This window comes from Heptranchias perlo, chromosome 11, assembly GCF_035084215.1.
Source record: "Heptranchias perlo isolate sHepPer1 chromosome 11, sHepPer1.hap1, whole genome shotgun sequence".
NCBI classification, from domain to species: domain Eukaryota; kingdom Metazoa; phylum Chordata; class Chondrichthyes; order Hexanchiformes; family Hexanchidae; genus Heptranchias; species Heptranchias perlo.
In genome coordinates, this window is record NC_090335.1 from 43870242 (window position 1) to 43895585 (window position 25344).

Consider the following 25344-nt stretch of genomic DNA (forward strand, 5'->3'; position numbering starts at 1 on the left):
AATTAATAGGTGAGTGAGAATTAATGTGGTACAGGATACAGGCGGCTGGATTTTGGACACATTGGACTTTATGAAGGGTGGAGGATGGGGGCCAACACATAGGACATTAGTGAAATTTAGTCTAGAGGCTTCAGTGGCATTAGGCTGAGGTACTGGTAGAAAAGAGCAATGATGCATAGGTGGAAGTAAGCAGTTTTGATTATGCATTGGGTGCTCGGTTTGAAACTCAGCTCTGGATTGAACAGGATATGGGATTTTGTATGATTTGCTTCTGCCTAAGTGATTAGCACAGGAAAGGAATGGAATCAGTGGAAAGAGAATGGATTTTATGCTCAGTGCTGAAAACCATGGCTTCGGTCTTCCTGAATATCAAGTGAAATGAAAATTTAACTCGTCCGACCTGATACAAAGATGGTTGTGGAGTCAAGAGAAATGGTGGAAAGATACAGCTGGATATCGTGAGCATGCAAATGGAAGCTGATCCTGTGCTTGTGGATGATAAAACCAGGAGCAGTATGGAGATTAGGAAGAGGAGTTAGCCAAGGATGGATTCTTGGGGTTGGGAAGAGACAACATTGCTGGAAATGTGCTGGTTCTGTTTGAACAGGTAGGAGTAGAAACATTCAAAAACAGTCCCAAAGAGCTGGACAACAGAGGCAAGGCAATGGAGGAGGGAAATGTGATCAAATGCTATAGAAAGGTCACGGAGGAAAAATAAAGGTAACACACCATGGTCTCTATTACAGAAGATGTAACTTGTGAGTTTGGCCAGGACAGTGGCAGTGAGCAGGGCAGAAGCTGGACTGAAGGGATAGTCAACAATGTTTTTTCTAGAATTAGGGTTAAAATTCTTTCTAGTACTAGGGTTGAAGTTACATCAGAATATAATATGTACAGTGTCACTGTGAAAATGCAAGGTGTCTGTCTGCTGTAGTTTCTGCTGTCACTTGTTGCAGAGAGGGATCAGTTCTCTGTTGTTTAACATTGCCATTTTAACATTATTGAACATTGAACAGACCTAGTCAAAATCTATGGATATATCATAGAATCATATAGCACAGGAGACCATTCAGCCCATAGAGCCTGTGCTGGCTGTTTGAAAGAGCTGTCCAATTAGTCCCACTCCCCTGCTCCCATTGCCCTGAAATTTTTTCCTTTTCAAATATATATCCAATTCCCCTTTGAAAGTTACTACTGAATCTGCTTCCACCACCCTTTCAGGCCGTGCATTCCAGTTATAACAACTCACTGCGTAAAATAAATTCTCATCTCCCCACTGGTTGTTTTGCCAATTATCTTAATCTGTGTCCTCTGGTTATGGACCCTCCTGCCAGTGGAAACAGATTCTCCCTATCTACTCTATCAAAACCCGTCATAATTTGAACACCTCTATTAAATCTCCCTTTAACCTTCTCTGCTCTAAGGAAATCAATCCCAGCTTCTCTAGTCTCCCCACATAACTGAATTCCCTTGTCCAAGATATGATTTGGTTTTAACAAATCCGTGTTGACTGTCATTTTTTAACCCGTGTTCTTCTAATCGGTAATTAATCTTGTCCCTGATTATGGTCTCTAGAAGTTTCCCTACCACTGACATTAGTCTGACTGGACTGATGTCTTCTAAACTGTTTTGCCTTAGAAGTTTTTTCCCTCTTTTAATGAACTTCATACTAATAGAGATTCTATTTTATTACAGAAATAAAAGCTTATAACTAAATCATCCTCATTACCTGAAAATATGGAAACTACCTATCTGCCGATGAGCTACTGGCAATCAGAAAATGGAAGTAAATTGATAAAGACAAGGATGGAGGTGAATACATCAGCTGACCAAAACTGTACCATACATGAGAACTTTCTGATTGTTCTTTTACCCACAGTATACTCCCTCATTTTTCTAACTGGACTGATAAGCAATATTTCAGCACTGTGTATATTTTTCTTCATTCAAAACAAGAAAAACTCCATCCATGTCTACCTGATCAATATGGCAATTGCAGACCTCCTCTTGATTGTCTGCCTCCCTTTCAGAATAGCATATCATGCAAATCATAACCAATGGATGTTAGGGAAATTGTTCTGCAGTATTGTAGGTAATGTATTTTACATGAATATGTATATTAGCATTACACTTTTAGGATTCATTAGTGTAGACCGATACTTAAAAATAATAAGGCCATTGCAGCACTATAAATTACAGAAGGTCATCCGAAGCACTATGATTTGTGGTGCTATCTGGTTTATCTCTATTCTGATTGCCTTACTAATGCTTTTGAAAACCAAAACAGCTGACAATTCCAATGACAATTTCAAGTGCTTCCATTATCGAGAAAAAAATCACTTTAAAGCATACATCAATCTTCTCATTGTGATAAATTTTTGGATTGTATTCTTTTTTCTCATCCTTTCATATGGAAAGATTGCTAAAAAGCTTTCTAAGCTCAGTATAGAAAGGCCTGGTTTTTCTAACAGCAAAATTCTCAGCAGAGTTGCAACAAAAACATTCATTGTTCTTTTCATTTTCACCATATGCTTTGTCCCATATCATATCTCCCGGTTCTTCTACATCGCATCTCAGATCCAGCAAACAAGCTGTTACTGGAAAAACATGGTGAATAAAACAAATGAGATATCACTCTTGCTTTCTGCTTTCAACAGTTGCCTGGATCCAATCATGTACTTTCTGCTCTCCAAGACTGTTAGAAGAACTGTACTAAGTTTAGTTAGTGAAAAGTTCCAGAAAGACTCAAGAAGTGAAAGCACTTAAAAGCTGCAGTATCTTTGGCCCTTGATGTTTCATGCATTTGTCTCAAACAATTTGAAGCATATAGTCATATTTCTATTTAGGTACTCTTTAAATAAAAAATTACTAATAGACAAAAAATGAACCTGTTGGCATATTCGTGGATAAAGTGTACTGAAATTTTAATAAGCTGTACTAAAGAAGTGCATTTTACTTAATTATCACATAATTCTAAATATTAAGCAGGGAGATATCTACACTCAGTGAATGATCAGACTACATTAACAGTTGATGTATTAAATGTTTTAAAACTGCTAGTTAGAGGCATCCAGGGAACAGAGTGAAGACCTCTACCCAATATGTTTCTGTTCTAGTGATATTAATGGGGAGCTCTATACATCTATCCATATCCCATTGCTGCCATTCATGTTGCTACTGGAAAATAAGTTTACAATGTCACCCTAATGGAAACTCTACAAAGAAAATCTACCCTTGGGTGCATAAAACATGATAACAAATAGTGACAGAGACACCAGTAAATGTACGGACATCTATTTGCAACATTCAAATTATGTGATTACACAGAATAATACATTTCCTCTTTAATGTATTTGTGGCAGAAAGGAAGCAGCTTTACCCTACCTCTAGTTGTACTACATCTGGCCTGAAAGTGCTTGCTATGGATTCTGAGCGGCCAAAGTGAAAAGAGCGACAAATTTTATTAACTTTTTATTGGTTAAGAATACATAAATGTCACTAATTGTGTGCAAAATATCCATTATACAAGCAAAGAGACTTGTCAAGTATGCAGTATGAAATGATTCCAACTGTAACAATGACCCTTCATTCGATGATTCTGGAATAGTTTCATTGATAAATAGTGCTGATATGAACTGCTTATTATAAAGTTCTGGATAATTGCACCAAAGATATAGCTTGTAGTTTTTACCTAAGTCATAGCTTACTACAGGGGAGTATTTTAATGTTGAAATCTTTACAACCTAAAGTTAGTCAAAATCCATATCTTCTTGCCCCTCTAGGTAAACATACTTTTATCTATTATTTAGTGAAAATGCAAGTAAAAGATCCTATTTTTCAAAACCCCTGGAAAAAGTCTGCAAACCTGAAAACACAAAAGACTACAGAAAGAGAGACACCTGGTTCTAATAATTTAACTTAACCTAGTTTATATACATAAGTACTTTTATTATGGTAGCGAATAACCATAAACTAATAGTTAAGATAGAGTAGTCAATGTGGGACTATCCCCATGCAATATCATTCTCCAGTTTGTTCTTCAGTTGACACAGAAAGGGACTTTTCCCTTTCACCTGTAGACAACAGATTTGCCTTTCAAGGGGAAGGGAAAGTGAGTTTAATTAAAATATTAGATCTTTACCAGAATTTAAAACCAAAACAGCAACAAAATGTGGGGAGAATCAAGTATAGGCAAGGGATCAAGTTAAATTTATATCTGCTAGCATTGGTAAATGCTAAATAATTCAAGTTCCATGAAAATGGTCTGAACAGTAGTGTAGGATCCTTTACAAATCATCTTAAAAGAATACATGTAGAAAAATATGCTGATTGTGAGACAATGACAATCTTATAAGGATGACCCCTACAGTGATCTCATCAATACCAGTGAGGAATAAATTGATAGAATAGTTATAGCTGTTGCAAGAGAAGTGGTTGAGAAAGGTAGAAGTGATACCTATGATAGCAGAAAGGGATCCAACTGCTATCACATGCATTCAGAGATTTGGGGGAGGGAGAGTGATAACTGTTCCCTTGCATCAATCCATTCACAGAGCATTATATGATTGATTTTAAAGGAGACCCCTCGAACACTGACATTTCCTTTAAAAGTACTTCAGACTGTTCTGGAGGAATTTGGCTTCTTTCAACTAGCGTGACGTTATGACCCTCCCGTTAATATTTTCCAGAGCATCTGGACAGATTTAGTTGGCATTGTGGTGCCACATGACTACAGTCCAAAATACACTTCTCTAAAAACTGGGACAAGTATCGCAAGTCTTCATCTCACTAAACATGAAGGGGGAGTGTTTCCGCTTTGGGGGCAATCGGCAAATTGGGCGCAAATTGCACTGGTTTGATTACAGTTCAAGTTTCTGCTAAAATGCATTTGCATAATCACAAATGCATTTGCATAATCACAAACGTAAAATCTTCCATGAATCAGCTCAGTCAGCATAACAGAACGTAATTGTTTATTTTTTTTGCATTAAAAAAAATTAATTGATGTATTCAAGAGTGGTAACCTGGTGCAGTTTTATTAATACAGCTGAAGATGGGTTTATCACAAAAAATAATAATTTTTAATGAGTGTCTAGTCCTCCATGTGAGTAACCTGATTTTAAATCACTGAAAATGACTTAAAAAAATTATACTGAACCATTTACTGATTTCATTGGTATACACTAGTCAGTTTATTAGTAAATTAAATATTTTTTAAGCAGAAACGTTTAAAACGTGCCTACCAGTGCCAATGTGCCTAAGAAGACGAACTTAATTTGAAGACCCTCTTCGAACAGCCACAATCGGTGGAAACTAGCCATCATCGATATTTCGCTCTGGGGGCATGGCCAGTTTTGTGGGTGGGACCGGCTTCGGGTGCAATGATTTTTGAACCAGTGTTGAAGATCATGAAACTCGATTAACGCTTAACGCAACTTACGCTTGATTTTTCACGTTCTTTTGCGCTGGTTCGGGTGGATTGCACTTATAAACCCAGTGTAATCTAAAAGAAACTCTACCGCGAAGTCTCTTCACACAGTCAGAGAACTATCAGGGTATGTGGAACTGACAGTCAATCCTTGCAGAAGTTGGAAAAAGCAACACATGTTGCTCATTGTAAAATGCACCATAATCCAAAAGCTATGAGCCGAGTTCTCTGGATGAGGTAGCAGTGCTTCTACTCTATCATGATTTATAAAGGCTCATAGTCCTCAGAGGTAAGGTTTCATGATGGATTGGACAAATTATAAAAGAATCTCACACAATAGAAGTAGTTGAAGGCAAATATACAGAATATGAAAGAGCATAGAACACGCAAAATCATCAGAATTGTTTCCCTCTTATAAATTTACTATTCTGAGGAACACCTTTATTTACATCTAAAATTCCTGTGTATAATATGTACAATTTTTGAAAAAGCCTTTTGAGATTTTTTTAAAAATTGTATTCCAAAAACATAAGGGAATCCCCCTTTCTACCTAACATGAAAAATAAGTGTTCTATGTTGTTTAGTTTTTTAAAAATTCAGTTTTCATTTCCTTCATTGTTCCCTCCCCCACACACATTTTCCTCTTCAGGCACTCACTCTGATCACCATGCCTTCCTCTTTCAGCTGGAGGCCATCTTCTCTACTTACTACCAATACAACATCATGATCAATTGATAAAAGATCTTTCATGTGGGGCACAATTCACTGACACTTGTCTTCATATACAGAGCACTTCTTTCTGCTCAGCTAAAAACAGACAAAATTCTCACTGAGAGCAGGCAAGCTTAATTGTTGTTAAAACAAAATCATAGAATCATACAGCAGAGGAGGCCGCCATTTGGCCCATCGTTTCTGTGCAGGCTCTTTGAAGAGCTATCCAATTAGTCCCACTCCCTTGCTCTTTCCCCAATTATGCCAAGAAAGCATGAAATTCAGAATTTACTCCACTTGAGAAGTATTTTATAAGCTTAATTGTGTGTTAGCTTCTTCCTCACTCCATTGGGGGGAAAAAAAATGTGTTTAACAGTTTCAAATTGTAAACAATTTTACAACACCAAGTTATAGTCCAGCAATTTTATTTTAAATTCACAAGCTTTCGGAGGCTTCCTCCTTCCTCAGGTGAACGTTTGTTGGAAATGAAATCCTCGAAATGAAATCGCATTTATAATTCACAGAACAATGCTTGGTGATTACAGACAGTTTCAGCATCCTTTCAAAAAATGTTAGGGCCAGTCTGTGTCAAGATAAATATATAAATTTTTGTTTATTCACGGTTTTTTCAATTGTTGAAATTTTGTTAATATTCTGACGTGTATGCTGTAAATAAAGGATATTATACTTTTTGTTATAGTTTTTTACATCAGCAAAATTTCCTGACCATAGTTTTTTTTTGCACCGTCCAAGTGCACAGCACGTTTGTGAGTTAACTCACCATGCCTTAAAGGGAACATGCTAGTCTGGGTGAGATTGTTAACTTGCTATGTTAAGAGCGAGTCATGGATGCAAATTACATACAACACCTGAGTCAGAAGATTTTGGGTTTAAGGCCAACTCCAGGTCTTGAGTACATAACTTTTGTTGACATTGCAGTGCAGTACAGATGGATGTTAAAGATCCCATGTCACTATTCAACGGCAGTTCTCCCTGTGTCATTGCCAATAATTCCCCCTCAACCAACATCATCAAAAAGCAGATTAATTGGTTATTCATCTCATGCTGTTTGAGGGATCTTGCTCTGCACAAATTGATGCCATGTTTACTTACATAATAGGGACTTAAGATGCTTTAAGACTTGAGTGCTTTAAGAAGTTTCTCAGAAAAGTGATAAAATGTTATACAAATGCATCTTTCTTATCAGAGGTTCAACTACTTGATAACTAGTGACCGTCATTAACTATTCTACCATAGGGGAAGGACACACAATTGTTTCTGGGAAAGGAGAAGTCTGATCTCAAGCTTCTTTCCACTAAGGAGTTAGTATTCTAGGTGGCAAAAGAGGAGCCCGATCTTTGAGGGGAATCTTAATGCTTCCACAGGTTGAGAATGCTGGCCAGATGAATGCACGTACCACCTTCGCTCATGCCTAATGGGCTTAAGCAATGGGGTGAACGGTGAAACAGTTTAATGGAGAAAGTCATAGAATTACATCGAACGTACAGCACAGAAACAGGCCATTCAGCCCAACAGGTCAATGGCGGTATTTATGCTCCACACGAGCCTCCTCGCTCCCTACTTCATCTAACCCTATCATTCCATATGAGAACCTTTTAGAAATATGTAAAGTGAAAATGTAATGCAAAGTCGCCTTTGGGAAGCTATTCAGACTATTGTTTCTTGCACATTTCAGTTGGATGTTGGTTGCTTGTAACTATAGACCTCAATACAATTAAACCCAAAGGCTGTCAATACTGCCTTTTAAATAATTTTATGCTTATGCAGAACTAATATAATTTCCATAGGCCCTATTATTTTGCCTTCAAATATAATTTCTCATAGTTAGCATATTCCCATAAAGGTTCCTCCCTGAGCCAATCTTTCTAAATACAAACAGTTATGAACACTACCTGGTTTATAATAGCATTTTTCAAAACAAGATTCCAACAAGATCACATAATAAATTTTGTTAAAAGCATTAAATTGACAGCATAAGTAGTGCAAAATGGAGGAAAAAATAATTGTTGACCTATTTTAACAATTCTATAAATATCTTAACCTTTCTCTACATTCACAAAGCTTTAAGGCGCAAGACTTCTGATTGTCTAAGCTCAAGAATGAAGACTAGCATATGACTTGCTCTATAATGTAAGAATGTTTCTACAGTCACAAAATGGTTTCCAGAATTCTAGAAATAAATCAGTTGAACAAAAATAGCTTTGGTAACCTAGTACTGTGCATAGTGTCATGACACTGTTCACATTAGTCATTTAATTGGAAAGTCTTTCTAAACAAGATTTAACATTTGAAAAGAAAAGAAAGCAAATCACAATCTTTTGGTACTGAACAATTCAAATAATATTAATAGAGTTGTGGAGTGCTTAATTGGTCATTTATCAACAAAATGTATCTTAGGGGAAAAAAGGACATTTCTAAAATGCATCATCCACTACACCAAAGGTTGAATGAAACTGAAATGTGTCTTTGAGTTTAATATATAATTACGCAAAGAAAAAAAAAGTAATTATCTTTGGAACTATTGACAATTAAAGCACCAGTCTTTTATGGCCGTAAGACAAAGGCTTAAAATTGAACCTCCGATTAAGGACTTATCCCTTGCTTCAGCTTGCAGGCACAATGCCCTGAAAATTCCCTTAAATGCGCCCTCTAAATTGGGTCAGTAGCCAGACCGAACAATGGAATATTAAAAGGGCTAAAACTGTGGATACTCATAAACAACAAGGCTTTCTCACAGAAACTGGGGAAGGATAGGCTATCAAGGCCACAGGTCCAGAGATAGCTTGGTAGGAGAGATAAACATGCAACTCCCTAAATGAAATAATGCAAAGCTCTGTTATGAGGAGACTGAGAAGTTAGGGAAATGAATTTGCCACCTGACATGCCTGAATTCTACAGTTCCAGTAACCTGAGGTCATCAGGGCACTAATGTGGCTGTTTGAGGTGACGTTCACCTCTTTTTGGTGTCATCTTCCGACAGGTCATTCAGATTAAATGGAATGGGTGTTGTTTGAAAAATCAAGAGGGCGTTTTTGACACTTTCCTGCTCTTGCTTTTTGGTATTTTTCTGTTCTTGTTCTTTAGTAGTCTTTTTTTTTAAAGTATATATAGAAAAAGTCTCTGTAAAAGTTCTGGAAACACTGCGAACTAACAGCACATAGACTGTAATACATCCACTAGACTGGCTATCTAATGTTGTTAACTGGTCATGCATCTAAAGAATATAATCCTAAATTAATTTCAGCAATTCAAAGCAATCTCAGATATTGATCTCGACTATAAATTGATAGTCAGCAAATCAGTTAATGCTGAATTATTGTGATACAACTGATCTGCCTCTATATAACCTGTGTTACTCATTTCATTGGTTAATCTTACCTTCTAATTATTTGCATACTCAATGTTTAAGTTTAGGTGTTGCTAATTATGACTCTGAAGTCAATATATAATTGTTAGCACATAACTTGTCTGACTTCTTTAATGATTTGGCAAGAAAGGGCTAATTCACTCAGCAGCTTGAGTACCCTAATTGGAGATTAAGGTGAGCGCTGATATAATCCAAATTGGTTGATGTAAGGCAGTTCGGTGAGCCAAATCTAGGCATCATTCATTCCCAGGCATAGACTGGGCGGTAGCCCCCAGACGGTTTCTTGACTAGGAGTTAGAGAGAAGGGATTAAGGATTTGTCTTGTGCCCTTGATAAATATTTGTCGGGGTACTGATCCCAGTGTTCTTACAAACTCTTAAAGAGACTTGTTCAAACCTTAGCTAAATAGAATTTTAAGCAAGCCTGCATTATAGGTTATAAGCATGGTTCCCTCAAAATCCACAACACAGTTAAAGTGCTAGGTTTACCAGCTTATCTTGGAAAAATGTTTAAATTGTAATAATAAAAGAAAAAAATGCAAATGCTGGAAATCCAAAATAAAAATGCAGAAAGAGAAAATGCAAGTTAACATTTCAGGAGTATACCTTTCCTCACTTGTTTTTTTTCTTTTCAGATGCTGTGTATTTCTAGCATTTTCTGTTTTTGTTTAAGTTGTATTATCAGGTTTGCTACCCATTACTAATTATTTATTAACCCCTAGCAAATAATGTCTAATTTAGCTTGCTCTGAATCTTCCTCCTTAAACTGATTCAATTAACATTCATTAAGCCACCAGCAGGGAAATATACTGCAACATTGCTTGGAATGACAGTTTCTACAGTTTTTTGTTTTACACAGAGGGTTGTTTGGACTTGGAATGCCCTATTAGGAACAGTGGCTGATGCAGAGTCCATAATAAAAGGGAAGTTCACATGAACAGCCTCCTCCACTGGCAATGCTGATGCTCTCCTTTCTCACCCAGTTCAAGCTGGCACTCGTTCTCCCCTCAACCCCAGTTCACCCATCTCTCATCGATGCTGCCACTCTCCTTACCTCCTCCCCAGTCGATGCTGGCACTCGCCACACCCTTCCCACTCCCCAGCATCGTTTTTAGATTCTCCTGTCTCCTACCCGAGTTCTGGTGTTGGTGTACTGCTTTAAGCCGAAGTGACTGAATGCGGATGTATAACGTGGGCAGGAATTCCTGCCTATTCTATGCGTCCACATTCAATCACTTTGATTTAAAGGAGCAGCAAAACGACATGGTTAGGAGCCCCAGAAGGGTGCTGACATTAGACTGAGGAGAGACCCAGGAGCTGTGTTCAGCGGGAGATGCCTGGCCCTGCTGAATTTTGTTTGCAAACTGACAGGCCCCAAAATGCTTACTGCCAAATGCATACAGATAGTTAGAATCAAAGAGGTATTCCAGTAATTTCTTTGTTCAAGGTTTATTCCAAGGATTAAGCTAACTCCTCCTCCCCACATCTGCTGCATTATGAGAATTGGCAAGAAGGTTTCTTTGCTTTTCTTATAAGTGTCTCTACATGCCAACGATTAGGTTCTGCATCTATAAATTTGGAAACCTGTGAAACTCTCTCCTTTTAATGCCTTAACACATTTGATGCAATGCCTCAATTTAAACAGTCGTGAATATCTCCAAGGTTAGAATCTCAATTAAGCAGCACCTATATCTGTAAATTTCAGGTGTTGGGGAACCACTATTCTCCGGACCATCTCCTTAGATATGGCTTTCTGAAAAATTCCATTCAATATGGGGCTGTCTGGTCTTCATTAACAATTATACTTGAACAGGTTTTGTTGAAATACTTTCCTGCTTTCCATTAATGCTTCCTTAATTAATAATCAGACTTCAATTAACTGGACCTCTAAGTTGTCAAGATTCATATTATCGTTAAGAATTATTCTAATTTTCAATCTTGCTGACTATAAGGAGAAGCATCTCCTTTCACCTTTTTGTGGCTTCACGCATCTCAGTGTGGAGTGTTTAGCTTGCTAGAATCACCTGAGCTTGCAGTGAAATTACTCCATAGTGACAAGTGATAGTTGTTTCTCCTATAATAGTCATCAACCATACAGGTACTATCAAGAGTAACTAACTTATATTACTTCCTGCAAACTTTAGAGTACCGGGCATTGTAGTAATGGCAGATAGAAGTAAAAAAAATACATTTTCTCTAACGTATGTAAGGATATAATTGACAAACAATAGTCGACTCCACCTTCCCTGTACTGGATAAGTGAGGCTGGGCAGACTAACTGAAGGCCAAGAAACTGCTACCCTTAACTCCTGGATAGGGCCAGAAGTTATTCCCAGTTTCTCAGCTACCACTTAAGGAATTCGTAGTTAGTCCATTCACTACATTTCAAACCCATCATCAATTCCACGTGCAGTGTCACACATTATGCATGTGTTATGTAGATTCTATCAGATTGGACAGTAGCAGTCAATTTAAAGATCACAATTAAGTCAACGGAAACAATGAGGCTGCTGGAATGCTTCTACATTAATGCATATTGAAAATACTCTGTACAAACATTTCTCACAAGTCACAGAATTATTGTTAAAAAGATCGCAATTCGCTTCTATTCTTAACTGGAAGTGAAATTTGTTGCATCCCTATTCAAAAATACATGACCATTGAAGGAAATGAGACTGCTACTAAGATGGTTCAATACTTAAACATAGCAGAAGTATATTAACCCAGACAAACCAACTTCCTGTAATTGTTTCGTCAGAAGACCACAAACTGTTTTTCCCCCACTCACGAGCTAAGGTGTTTCACTTGAATCGACTGTGTTTATGAAAAACTACAAATTAATCTTGAGAACATTTACTGGTGTTTATTTAACTTGTACACTATCAACATTTTTCAGAATAATTTCATAATATATAAGACCTATAAAGATTGTTAGCATGGTAATTTCAATTGCTCATCAGTTCTTAATTTCTTGACCTGGAAAACGTCAAAGAACAATTTTCAGAGATATGAACTCAGGAATACAGGTATGTTAACTTCTTTAAACTTACAGTGTACATATTCTCATCTTAGGGCCTGAATTCAAAAATGTTTGTATAGCTGTAAAAGTGACATTTCGATCACAATGAATATATTAATTACTGCAGGGATAGAAACAACAAGGCAGCTTTATTGTTGTGTATTATCAGAACTCTTCTAGCACTGCCCTAATGGCTTAACTGCTCAATGAAATGGCTGATGTGGTATTGAATGATCTAGACCTGGAAGATCCTGATCTCAGTTGTGGTCCTATAGTTGGCTTCAGCATCCCTGGGCTATGGAGAGTAAAAAAAGACAGGCATGGTTTCCGCCCCTAGTTACTTAAGATTTTAAATGGTGCAAAGGACCTTGGTGTGCGGATACACAGATCATTCAACATTGCAGCACAAGTAGAAAAGACCATAAAAAAGCGAACAGAATCTTTGGTTTTGTATCTAGAGGCATAGAACTATAACGCAAGAAAATTATATTTAATTTGAGTATTGCCTGTAGTTTTAGGCACTCCATTATAGGGAGGTTTTAACAGCAATAGAAAAGGTGCAATGTTCATTTGCTAGGACATTAGCAAGGATAGGGGAATTACAATTATGATGAGAAACTTGAGAGTTGTTTCTTTTAGCAAGAGCCGAGAAAGTCAACAGCTAATCTGATAGATGTCTTCAAGATTTTGAGTGAATAGTGATAGATTGTTTCCATTGATCAGGAAGATAGTAATAAGAGGGAACAAATTTATGATAATCATAATAGTAGTAAGAATTAAAGAGGTTAGAAAATTAAAGAGGTGGAATTCTCTGCCACAAACCATTATTGAAGCATAAGTCCATAAATTCTTTTAAAAGGAAATTAGATACTTGCTTGAAAAATATGAATATTGAAGGATTTGGGGAGTGAGCAGAAGTGTGGGATTAGACTCTGGCTCACATGGAAAAAAGCACCAGGACAGACTTTCCAACAAGAGAGGAGAAACCTGAGGCATGATTAATGTAAACAATTACACACAACTTTTTGTCAGTATCTGAAGAATACATTGGCAAAAACGACCAGGCCATCTCACCTGGAGCCACCGAAAGAGATCCGGGGGGGGGGGGGGGGCGAAGAAAGAGTAGGAACAAAAATGAATAAACAATTTTTAAAAATATTGTTGTATTTTTCAAAATAGCTATATCTCTTAAACAATTATGACTGTTTACATTTAATCAGCTTTTAAAAATTGCTTTCATTTCTGAACTACAAGATCATAGCTCATTTTGCCGACGTCAAGTTAAGCCCAAGTAACCTCCCAATCTCATTAGAATACATCCAAACTAAAAATGGGCGTAAATCAGCATAAACAATCGGGCCCCAAGGAAAGTACCGAACCCACATCATATATTTCTTTTTTAAGTATGAAAATTTAAATTTCAACTAATTTAACCATCATTCATGCACATCAGGCACAATATATTTAGCAACTTGCAATCGGGGAAGCTTTTCAATTTTTAATATGACTCATATTTATACAGAGCAGGTCTCTAAGGATAATTTTTTTTAAAAATGCTCAAAAAATTGCAATAAAACACTAGAAGAATGACTGGTTGCAATGTGAAGAGACCCTCCAAACAAGCACAATTTGAACATACTTGCATATAAGAGTTGGCGCGTGGCCAGTTTCCTGGACGGAGATTCGTTCTGGCGGAAGGTTTGATGGACGGCTGTAAAAGATTGAGGAGACTTGGGCATATTGTAGTTACGTGCGTAACTCACTTACGTCCAAAATTCCACATAATTGGTTTCTGCCCAGATTATGCGTGTCTCTGGGCGCAAAAGGAGAGAAAACTCCAGGCCACAGACCCTGTCCCTGGAGTTTGTACAATGTCATTACATTACCTACCAGCAATTCTTTGAATGTACAACAACAGCAACTTAGATTTATATTGCACCTTTAAAGTACAAAAATATCCCAAGGCAATGTTGTAAACAAAAATAATGATGCCAAGCCAAAGAAGGAGATATTAGGAGGGGTGACCAAAAGTTTCATCAAAGAAATGGGTTGTAAGGAGGGTCTTAAAGGAGGAGGGGGAAAGAAGAGGGACCTACGTGGTTGATGGCTCAACGGCCAATTGTGGGGCGAAGGGAGGGGAAGAGGCTAGAGCCGGAGCAATGGAAAGTTTGGGGGGGGGGGGGGGGGGAGGAAATATATGGATGGAGGAGGTTAGAAAGGTAGGAATGGGCAAGGCCACAAAGGGATTTAAATACAAGGATGAGAATTTTAAAAGGAGGCATTGGGAGATCAGCAGCCAATGCAGGTCAGCGGGGACAAGAGTGATAGATGAGGGATACGATACAGGCGGCAGAGTTTTGATGAGCTGAAGTTTACGGCAGTGCAGAATGAGGTGCCGGCCAGGAGTGCATTTGAATAGTCCAGTCTGATGGTGGCAAAGTTGTGGATGAGAGTTTCAACGCCAGAAGGGCTGAGGTTGGGGCAAGTAACATTCACGCCAGACAAGTGCCAGGCAATGATCATCTCCAACAAGACAGAGTCACTTTCCCGCCCTATCTCCACATCCCTTGATGTCCAAAAATCTATCGATCTCAGTCTTGAACATACTCAACAACTGAGCATCCACAGCCCTCTGGGATAGAGAATTCCAAAGATTTATAACCCTGAGTGAAGAAATCTTTCCTCATCTCGGCCCTAAATGACCGACCCCTTATCTTGAGACTGTGACCCCCTAGTTTGAGATTCTCTAGCCAGAGGAAACAGCCTCTCAGCATCGACCCTGTCAAGCCCTCTAAGAACTTTATACGTTTCAATGAGATCACCTCTCATTCTTCTAAACTCCAGAGAATATAGGCCCATACTACTCAATCTCTCCTCATAGGACAACCCTCTCATCCCAGGAATCAATCTAGTGAACCTCCGTTGCAGCCCCTCTAAGGTAAGAGTAAGGTAACCAAAACGCAGAGGGTGTGAATCTTTGGAATTCTCTACCCCAGAGGGCTGTGGATACTGTGTCATTGAATATATTCAAGGCTGAGATGGTTAGATTTTTGGACTCTAGGGGAATCAAGGGATATGGGGATCAGGCGAGAAAGTGGAGTTGAGGTCGAAGATCAGCCATGATCTGATTGAATGGCGCAGCAGGCTCGAGGGGCCATATGGCCTACTCCTGCTCCTACTTCTTATGCTCTTATAAAACTCTACACAGTACTCCATTCGCAACCCCTCAGATAATGAAGCAGTCCATGCCCACATGCAGCAAGACCTGGACAACATCCAGACTTGGGCTGATAAGTGGCAAGTAACATTCGCGTCAGACAAGTGCTAGGCAATGACCATCTCCAACAAGAGAGGGTCTAACCACCTCCCCTTGACATTCAATGGCATTACCATCACCAAATCGCCCACCATCAACATCCTCAGGGGCACCAATGACCAGAAACTTAACTGGACCAGCCACATAAATCCTGTGGATACAAGAGCAAGTCAAAGGCTAGGTATTCTGCAGCAAGTGACTCACCTCCTGACTCCCCAAAGCCTTTCCACCATCTACAAGGCACAAGTCAGGAGTGTGATGGAATACTCTCCACTTGCCTGGATGAGTGCAGGTCCAACAACACTTAAGAAGCTTGACACCATCCAGGACAATGCAGCCCGCTTGATTGGCACTCCATCCACCACCTTAAACATTCACTCCCTCCACCACCGGTGCACCATGGCTGCAGTGTGTACCATCTACAAGATGTCCTGCAGGAACTAGCCAAAGCTTCTTCAACAGCACTTCCCAAACCCCTGGCCCCTACCACCTAGAAGGACAAGGGCAGCAGACACATGGGAACACCATCACCCGCACGTCCCCCTCCAAGTCACACACCATCCCGACTTCGAAATATATCGCCGTCCCTTCATCATCACTGGGTCAAATCCTGGAACTCCCTACCCAACAGCAATGTGGGAGTACCTTCACCACACGGACTGCAGCAGTTCAAGAAGGCGGCTCACCACCACCTTCTCAAGGGCAATTAGGGATGGGCAATAAATGCTGGCTTTGCCAGAGACGCCCACATCCCATGAATGAATAAAAAAAGAGGCAAGAAGATGGAAGAAGGACAAAACTGTGGCAGGTGGATTTCAATGCAACTAAGTGTGAGGTCATCCATTTTGGACCAAAAAAGGATAGAAGAGTATTTTTTTAAATGGTGAAAAGCTAGGAACAGTGGAGGTCCAAAGAGATTTAGGGGTCCATGTATACAGATCACTAAATGTAATAGTCAGGTACAAAAAATAATCAAAAAGGCGAATGGAATGTTAGCTTTTATATCTAGAGGGCTAGAATATAAAGTGGTGGAAGTTTTGCTACAGCTATAAAAAAATCCTGGTTAGATCACATCTGGAGTACTGTCTAGATTCTGTGCACCACACCATAGAAAGGATATATTGGCCTAGGAAGGAGAGCAGCGCAGATTCACTAGAATGTTACCAGGGTTCCAAGGGTTAGATTATGAGGAGAGATTACATAAACTAGGCTTGTATTCCCTGGAATATAGAAGGTTAAGGGGTAAGCTGTACTTGAAGTAGATCAGTCACCTGGTCTGGATGGGATGCATTCTAGGTTGCTGAGGGAAGTAAGGGTGGAAATTGCGGAGGTACCGACCATAATCTTCCGAACATCCTTAGATACTGGGGTGGTGCCAGAAGACTGAAGAATTGCAAATGTTGCAACCTTGTTCAAAAAAGAATGTAAGGATAAATCCAGCATAAATGCCAGTCATTGGTGGTGGGGAATCTTTTAGAAACAATAATCCAGAACAGAATCAACAGTCATTTGGACGAGTGTGGATTGATTAGGGAAAGCCAGCATGGATTTGTTAAAGGCAAGTCGTGTTCAACCAACTTGATTGAGTTTTTTGATGAAGTAACAGAGAGGGTAGATGAGGGCAATGCAGCTGATGTGGTGTATATGGACTTTCAAAAGGTGTTTGATAAAATGCCACATGGTAGGCTTGTCATCAAGATTGCGGCACATGGAATAAAGGGGGCAGTAGCAACATGGATACAGAATTGGCTAAGTAACAGGAAACAGAGAGTAATGGTGAACGGTTGTTTTTCGGACTGGAGGGAGGTGTACAGTGGTGTTCTCCAGGGGTTGGTGCTGGGACCGTTGCTTTTTTTGATATTAATGACTTGAACTTGGGTGTACATGGCACAATTTCCAAATTTGCAGATGACACAAAACTTGAAAGGGTAGTGAACAGTGAGGAGGATAGTGATAGACGTCAAGAGGATATTGACTGGCTGGTGGCATGGGCGGACATGTGGCAGATGAAATTTAACGCAGAAAAATGTGAAGTGATACATTTCGATAGGAAGAATGAGGAGAGGCAATATAAACTAGAGGGCACAATTCTAAAAGGAGTACAGGAACAGAGAGATCTGGGGGTATACGTGCACAAATCATTGAAGGTGGCAGGGCAGGTTGAGAAAGTGGTTAAAAAAGCGTACGGGATCCCTGGCTTTATAAACAGAGGCATAGAGTACGAAAGTAAGGAAGTTATGTTGAACCTTTATAAAACACTGGTTCGGCCACAACTGGAGTATTGTGTCCAGTTCTGGGCACCGCACTTTAGGAAAGACATGAAGGCTTTAGAGAGGGTGGAGAAGAGATTTACTAGAATGATTCCAGGGATGAGGGACTTTAGTTACGTGGATAAATTGGAGAAGCTAGGGTTGTCCTCCTTGGAACAGATAAGATTGCGAGGAGATAGATAGAGGTATTCAAAATCATGAGAGGTCTAGACAGAGTAAATAGAGAAAAACTGTTCCCATTGGCGGAAGGGTCAAGAACCAGAGGGGATAGATTTAAGGTGATTGGCAAAAGAATCGAAGGTGACATGAGGAAAAACTTTTTTATAAACACAGTGAGTGGTTAGGATGTGGAATGCACTGCCTGAGGGGGTGGTGGAGGCAGATTCAATCAAAAGGGAACTGGATAAGTACTTGAAAGGAAAAAAATTGCGGGGTTATGGGGATACGGCAGGGGAGTGGGACTAGCTGGATTGCTCTTGCGTAGAGCCGGTGCAGACTCAATGGGCCGAATGGCTTCCTTCCGTGCTGCAACTTTTCTATGATTCTATGATTTGATTGAGGTTTTTAGGATTTTGAAAGGAATTGATAGAGGTAGATTGAGAGAAACATTTTCCACTGATCTAGGGCAAGGGGACATTACCTTAAAATCAGAGCAATGACATTCAGGAGAGAAGTTAGGCAACACTTCCTCATGCAAAGGGTGGTAGATGTGTCGAACGCTCCCACAAAAAGCAGTAGCTGCTGGCTCAATTAATAATTTTAAATCTGAGATCGACAGATTTTTGCTGGCCAAGGGTATTAAGGCATATGGGGCCAAGGCAGGTGGATGGAGTTAGGATACAAATCAATCATGATCTCACTGAATGGCTGAATGGCCTAATCCTGTTCCTATGTTCCAAGGTGGTCTTTGTGATGGAGAGGATATGAGATTGGAAGCTCAGCTCCAGTCAACTAGGACACCGAGGGTGCTAACAGCCTAGTTTGGCCAGAGACAGTGGTTGGGGAGGGGGTTGGAATCAGTGGCAAAGGTATGGAATTAGTGGTGGGGGCCAAAGAAGATGGTTTCAGTCCATCCAATATTTAACTGGACTTATCCAAGATTGGATATTGGACAAGCAGTCTGATAACACAGAAGCAGAGGTGTTGAGAGAGGTATAGGAGAAATACAGGTGTTGTCAGTATACACGTGGAAGCTGACTTCGTGTTTGTAGATGATGAGAAGAAGAGGGGGCCAAGGGTAGATGCTTAGAGGACTCCTGATGTACCGGTGCAGGGGTGGGCAGAGAAGCCATTGGTGGGGATGCTCTGCCTCTGATCAGATAGGCAAGAGAGAAACCAATTCCCACCAGGTTGGACAATGTAGTTCTGCTTCCATATACACGTGAACAAGCAATCATTTAAAATGAAGAAGAGAAACCACTATGTGGTCATGTGGTCTTTGCTCATCCCTGCTGTATAAATGATCCTCATTCTGGAAGAATATCTCAGTCCCTTTCAAATGAAGTGGCACCAAAGAGGCCAAATTAATAAAAAGTTCAACACAAAAATTTGGATTTAGGAACAGAAGTGTGAAAGAGAGTGTCACAATCTGCTGCAACTGCTTCAACATTCATCAGAGAAGGTGGGGTAGAATTTCTGAAGTTTTTGTTTAGGTTATAGCACATTTGATGTATGAGCGTGCTTGCTTTTTACCGCACATGCTGATTGAGAGTTTTGTTCCCGAACCTTCTCCCAATTTTCCGCTATTAATTTCACAGTCTAGATCTTACTCAGGATCCCTGTAAGCTTTCCCCCAAGTCTGTCGATATTGAAATAAGTGTGGTGTACACTACAGGTATGTGTTTATGGGTGTCTGGGTTGAGGAGGTATCGTTCTAAAGGAGTTGACTCTGACTGTATTTTGTGACATGTTATTTGGGTACGGAGGAAATGCTCCATTTGGAAGTATTGGAAAAGATCCTGCTTTGGGAGGTGGAATTATTTGCCATAAGGATAAGATTTTGTCCTGGTGAAATTGCTGGCTTACTCATGTGATGTTCTTCTTATTTTGAGCTCTGAATCCACTTGCAACAAGCTTACCTGGAAGCCCTTTGCTGCACCAATTTGGAGAGAGAGGATTATTACAACCAAGAGTGCTTCTACGCTTTTTCTGGTCGCTTGCTGAGTTGTCTAAATGGTCAATGTCCTAGTGGTTTGTTTTCTTCTCGTTCCCAACTCAATTCCCTCCACCACTGGCAGCGGATCCTTCAGCTAATATGCCTCGCCTTCTGGAACTCACTTCCTCAACATCTCCGTATTGATGCCACCTCCCTCCCTGGTTTCATAAACCTCAAGACACTTCTTTTCAACGATGCATTTGGCTGCTCCTAACCCTCTCCCTCTTTCTTCCCCTTCCAGCTTGCTGTCCACTCGCTATCTGCCACCCACTAAATGAGACATCTCTCTGAACATAATGAGTGCTATAGAAACGTAAGTAGTTGTTGTTACATGAAGATTAGTTTGGAATGCATCCATAGGTTCCACGAGAAAATTGTATTCCAAGCCAAAATTCCCTTGGAGCTTGAGTCATCGCAGGCAATTTGAGCTGCGTTTGTTTGCTTGCTAACCAGAGCTTGGCAATACATCTGTCAAGGTCAAGAAACTGTTAGGTGAATCTGGATGGGCATTTCAAATAGATAAAGGTGCTGGACAGTATATTCATCTTCATTGTAGTTACCTTCTCTAGAAGTAATATGGGCAGGTTGCCCTACCTATTTAGGTCGATGTAAAGGTTTGTTATGGGAGAAGAAACAATAATGTGGGAGTAATGCTATATTGCTCCAACTCCAAATAATGCTGGTTAGAATTCACAGATGCTACAAAGGCCGAGATCATTATTGAGATCCACTTTCCTGCGATACACAGACTAGAACTCTTGCTGCTGGAGCTATGGAACATAATAAAAACATTCAGTAAGCCATTGAGCCAGATGCAGTTTTGTAGTGGGTAAACTTGATGTTATGCTACTAAGAACACCAAACTACTTAGTTCACTGGACACACTTTGTCCTACTTAAACCAAATAATAAATTTCTGACATCAATAAAATGATATTTCCTTTCATGGAAACAAGCGTCATGGTGGATAAAATTTTTCCTTTATAACTTCTGGAACAAATGCAACTCAAACAATTTTAGGCACAAATTTTGAGTACAACTTATGAAATACCTTTCCATGTGCCAAAGCAAACAAAGTGGGTAAATCACCAAAGCACAAAGCTGACGAATGCTGCAAAGTAGGTTCATGTGGAGAGGGCTCAGCAACCTGACATTTCAGACAACTGAAAACTGTTGATAAAGATAAGCAAGCAATTAATTGCATCAGGAACTGAACTCTAATGAGTGCATTTACTCAAGGCAAGTTTTAAATCTGTTAGATAACAGAATGTGAACTGATGAAGTAGAATAAATAAGCATTGAAAAAAGTGCACGGTGGTGCACCAACTTGCTGAGTTAGAGTGGTAGGAAGACTTGCAGTACCCACATAGCAATTTCCCAAATTGGCTATGCAATTAGACACACAGAAAAAGATGATGTCTAGGCTGCTCCAGTAGAGAATAAAACACGAGAGAAAAATATAATTTTTCTTGATCATATGCAGAGAACACATTTATTTAACAGCCCACACAACAGCCACAGAACATCCACTACATCCGGTCTGTTCAAAATGCAGATCTTAGGCCACATGTGGCGACTGAAAGCTAACAATCTTGTCCTTGAAGTCCAGGCAACACTATTTGTGTTTATTTCTTATTCACTGGTTTGTACTGAATATTGTTGTCCTTAGCACAGTTGCCTGAATGGTGGATAAATATGAAATCAACATACCAAGATGGTTAGTATCAGCAAATTGATATAAATGCACATCAGTGGGGTCATGAATTAAAATTTTTATAAGTGGCCCCTGAGGCTCCATGCAATGCACCGATGTGACCCATGAAAGCCAAAAGCTTGGACACATCAGTAATGTATACCTATCGAGATATTGCCTTCTGGCCTATACCAAATCAGCATTCACCAATTCAAAATTTTCAGTCATGGTCCAATAACCAAAAGGCTGTCTCAATATTCACGAATAAGCCCTTTCGAATTGATGCATCAAGAGAATACCAGAGTGCAGCAATGGTAAAAGTAGGCCAGAATGGTCAGGTAAAGGGTTCCTGTTCTTAGCAGAGCAGCAGTACTACTGGGCCAGTTTGAAACTAGTCTGCCATCTGCACTGCACAAAAATAACTTCTGTACACATTCATATGTTGAATGGTGTTCTTAACAAAACTTCTCTCTCTCTTACTGCCGCAATAGTAATAGGCTATCCCAGTCATTAAATTCCTCGAAGCCCGATCAGCTGTCACCTATTCTTGTGTTCCGTGATCATCTGTTACCTCCAGTTCTCTGAGTCCCCCCGTTGTATCAACCCAGCGATATTAATAATACAACAGTTTTTAGGAATATGATATAATCAGACATGAGATTTTAATCCATTGCCATGTTTGTAAATTATATCGTATATTTTGATCAAAGGAAAGCCAGGCACTAAATCTCTCTAAAAGCAATTTTGTTTTCTAAAGTTCAGCAGTTTGCAACCATTTTGCTCCATACACGGAGGGGATGAATAAGTTTTAAAAATTTTTTCAAAATCTTATTTTGTAAACAGAGAAAATTTAAATTCATCTTGCTTGTATAAGTAGTTTTTCATCTTTCTGATGCAGTGCTGTATATAAGTTTGATGGCATGATGGACATGCAAGTAGAAGCTGGTCAATATAAACTAAATCAATAATTTATGTTTGTTTCTTTCAGGTTAATGGATAATCGGTGTATTCTTACTGCTGACAGCATTCATAGACAGATACTGGGAGGCCTATACATCATAATATTCTTGATAGGAGTCATTAGTAATGTTGCGACAATATGGGCCTTCAAAGAAGCTGATAAATCTGCAACCTTCATTTACATGAAAAATTTAACTGCTTCTGATTTACTCCTTTCCTGCAGTCTTCTCTTTCGGGCCATATATTACTTAAAGAGTGATTCATGGAGCCATGAAGATTTTGCATGTATTTTAACAACATTTGTAACAATTTCAGTTTTCTATGTTAATATGTATTGCAGCATACTTTTCTTGTTGTGGACTAGCATCAGCAGATATGCAATAGTAGTAAGACCCAAATTTGCTCTTCTGCACTATTTTATCAAACCTAAAGTTATCATACTTATATGTGTTTTTACCTGGATTGTACCAGCAATGTGTATTGTACCTTTACTCCTATCCTACTTCGCAGTCAATTCAAGGATAAATGCAATGTCTTGTTATGATCTAATCATCAACAAGAGAGGCAAATTCTTTAAGAATCCTCATATATTTGGTGCAGCTTTCTTTTATCTTACATTACTATTCTTGTTTGTTTTTTATGGCCTGTTAGCTTACCATCTTTATCAAACCCAGAAGAACAGTATGGTAGCCAAAAGTCAGGGCAGCAACTTAAAAGTCCACAGGAAAATTTTTGCATCCATCATTTTATTCATTGTCTGCTTTGTGCCATATCATGTCCAACGAGTTTTACATATTGCATCTGATGACGTAAATTGCCAGTGGCAGGATAAACTAAACAAAGCGAAGAGTGGTGTGATTCTACTTGCTGCTCTAAGTTGCTGTATTCATCCACTGCTACATTTATGCCTTCGTTCAAAGTTTTGCAAAGCAAAGGATGCTTCTAGGAAAATAAGTGTCATCAGCTGCACTGACAATACTAACAATGACCATAACATGACTCCAGAAGACAAGACAAGTCTGTGAATAAAACTCAAACTTCTATCGAAGTGCATGTGAACAGTTGTTTCCAAAGTTGTAAAATAATGAAATTCTAAAACTAAGAGTAAAAATGCCCTCATACTTTATTAAAAATGTACTGTTATGTAGGTTTTAAAATATCATAGGCGACATTGCAATACTTTTAATGTTGTGCTAACTGCTTTGGTTTTCACCAATATGTAAATATGATGTTTAAGCTTAAGTAACAGTAGAGTGCGTAGTATGGTGACTAACAGCAATACATTCTTATTTCATATCACTATCATACCATCTTAATTATAATTAATCACCGACATTTAGGGGATTTGTGAGGATGAAGAATTGGTTGAAATGTGATCGTGAGCAATTTGAATAAACATTCTAAATACATGTACTGCCCTGACAGTTGTTATTAATGTAGTTAAAAATAAATTGTTATAATTTGTGCTACATATAATTATGTCAATCACAGAACATTTGTGGACTGTTTTCATCAATTTGATGTTGATCACCACTTGGATGGTGCACTGAGGATAGCAAGGGCACAGAATATGTCCATCACCAAGAATGGCTTGGTAGTACCACCACTGAGTGAGCTGGCCGAGTCCTGAACGACATAGCTGCCAGACTGGGCTTGCAGCAGGTGGTGAGAGAACCAACACGAGGGAATAACCTACTTGAAATCGTCCTCGCCAATCTACCTGTTGCAGATGCATCTGTCCGTGACGACATTGGTAAGAATGACCACACAGTCCTTGTGGGGACCAAATCCCATCTTTACACTGAGGGCACCCCCCCCATTGTGGCACGTGGCACTACATTTGTGCTAAGTGGGATAGATTAAGAACCGATCTGGCAGTTCAAAACTGGATATCCATGAAGCGCTGTGGGCCATCAGCAGCAGCAGAATTTATTCCACCAGAATCTGTAACCTCATGGCCCGGTATATCCTTCACTCCTCCCATCACCGTGAAGCCAGATGACCAACCCTGGTTCAATGAGTGTAGAAGAGCCTGCTGGAAGCAGCATCAGGTGCACCTGAAAATGAGGTGCCAACCCAGTGAAGCTACAACACAGGACTACATGCATGCTAAACAGCAGAAGCAGCATGCTATAGACAGAGTTCAGCGATCGCACAACCAACGGATCAGGTCAAAATGCTGCAACAACAACTTGAATTTATATCGCGCCTTTAACGTAGTAAAACATCCCAAGACGCTTCACACGAGCGATTATCAAACAAAATTTGACACCAAGCCACATAAGGAGATATTAGGACAGGCTGCCAAAAGCTTGGTCAAAGAGGTACGTTTTAAGGAGCGTCTTAAAGGAGGAGAGAGAGGTAGAGAGACATAGAGGTTTAGAGGGGGATTTCCAGAGCTTAGGG

General features: G+C 39.4%; 2 protein-coding genes across 6 annotated transcripts in view; one reads left to right on the forward strand and one right to left on the reverse strand.

The window, feature by feature from the left end:
- Positions 1-24347, forward strand: part of gpr34b (G protein-coupled receptor 34b) — a 38549-nt gene extending 14202 nt beyond the window's left edge. The window contains exons 1-3 of one of the 4 annotated variants that reach the window (XM_067992896.1): positions 1725-1812; positions 20528-20599; positions 22967-24347. In XM_067992896.1, the coding sequence (XP_067848997.1) occupies positions 20583-20599; positions 22967-23963 (1014 nt within the window). In that variant the 5' untranslated portion in view covers positions 1725-1812; positions 20528-20582 and the 3' untranslated portion in view covers positions 23964-24347. Of the gene's footprint in view, positions 1-1695; positions 6832-12358; positions 12553-20527; positions 20600-22966 lie in introns of those variants that run through there. The other 3 variants (XM_067992897.1, XM_067992895.1, XM_067992894.1) reach the window with 3 other exon arrangements.
- Positions 1-25344, reverse strand: part of caska (calcium/calmodulin-dependent serine protein kinase a) — a 399989-nt gene that overhangs the window by 203077 nt on the left and 171568 nt on the right. The gene's annotated exons all lie outside the window — the stretch shown is intronic.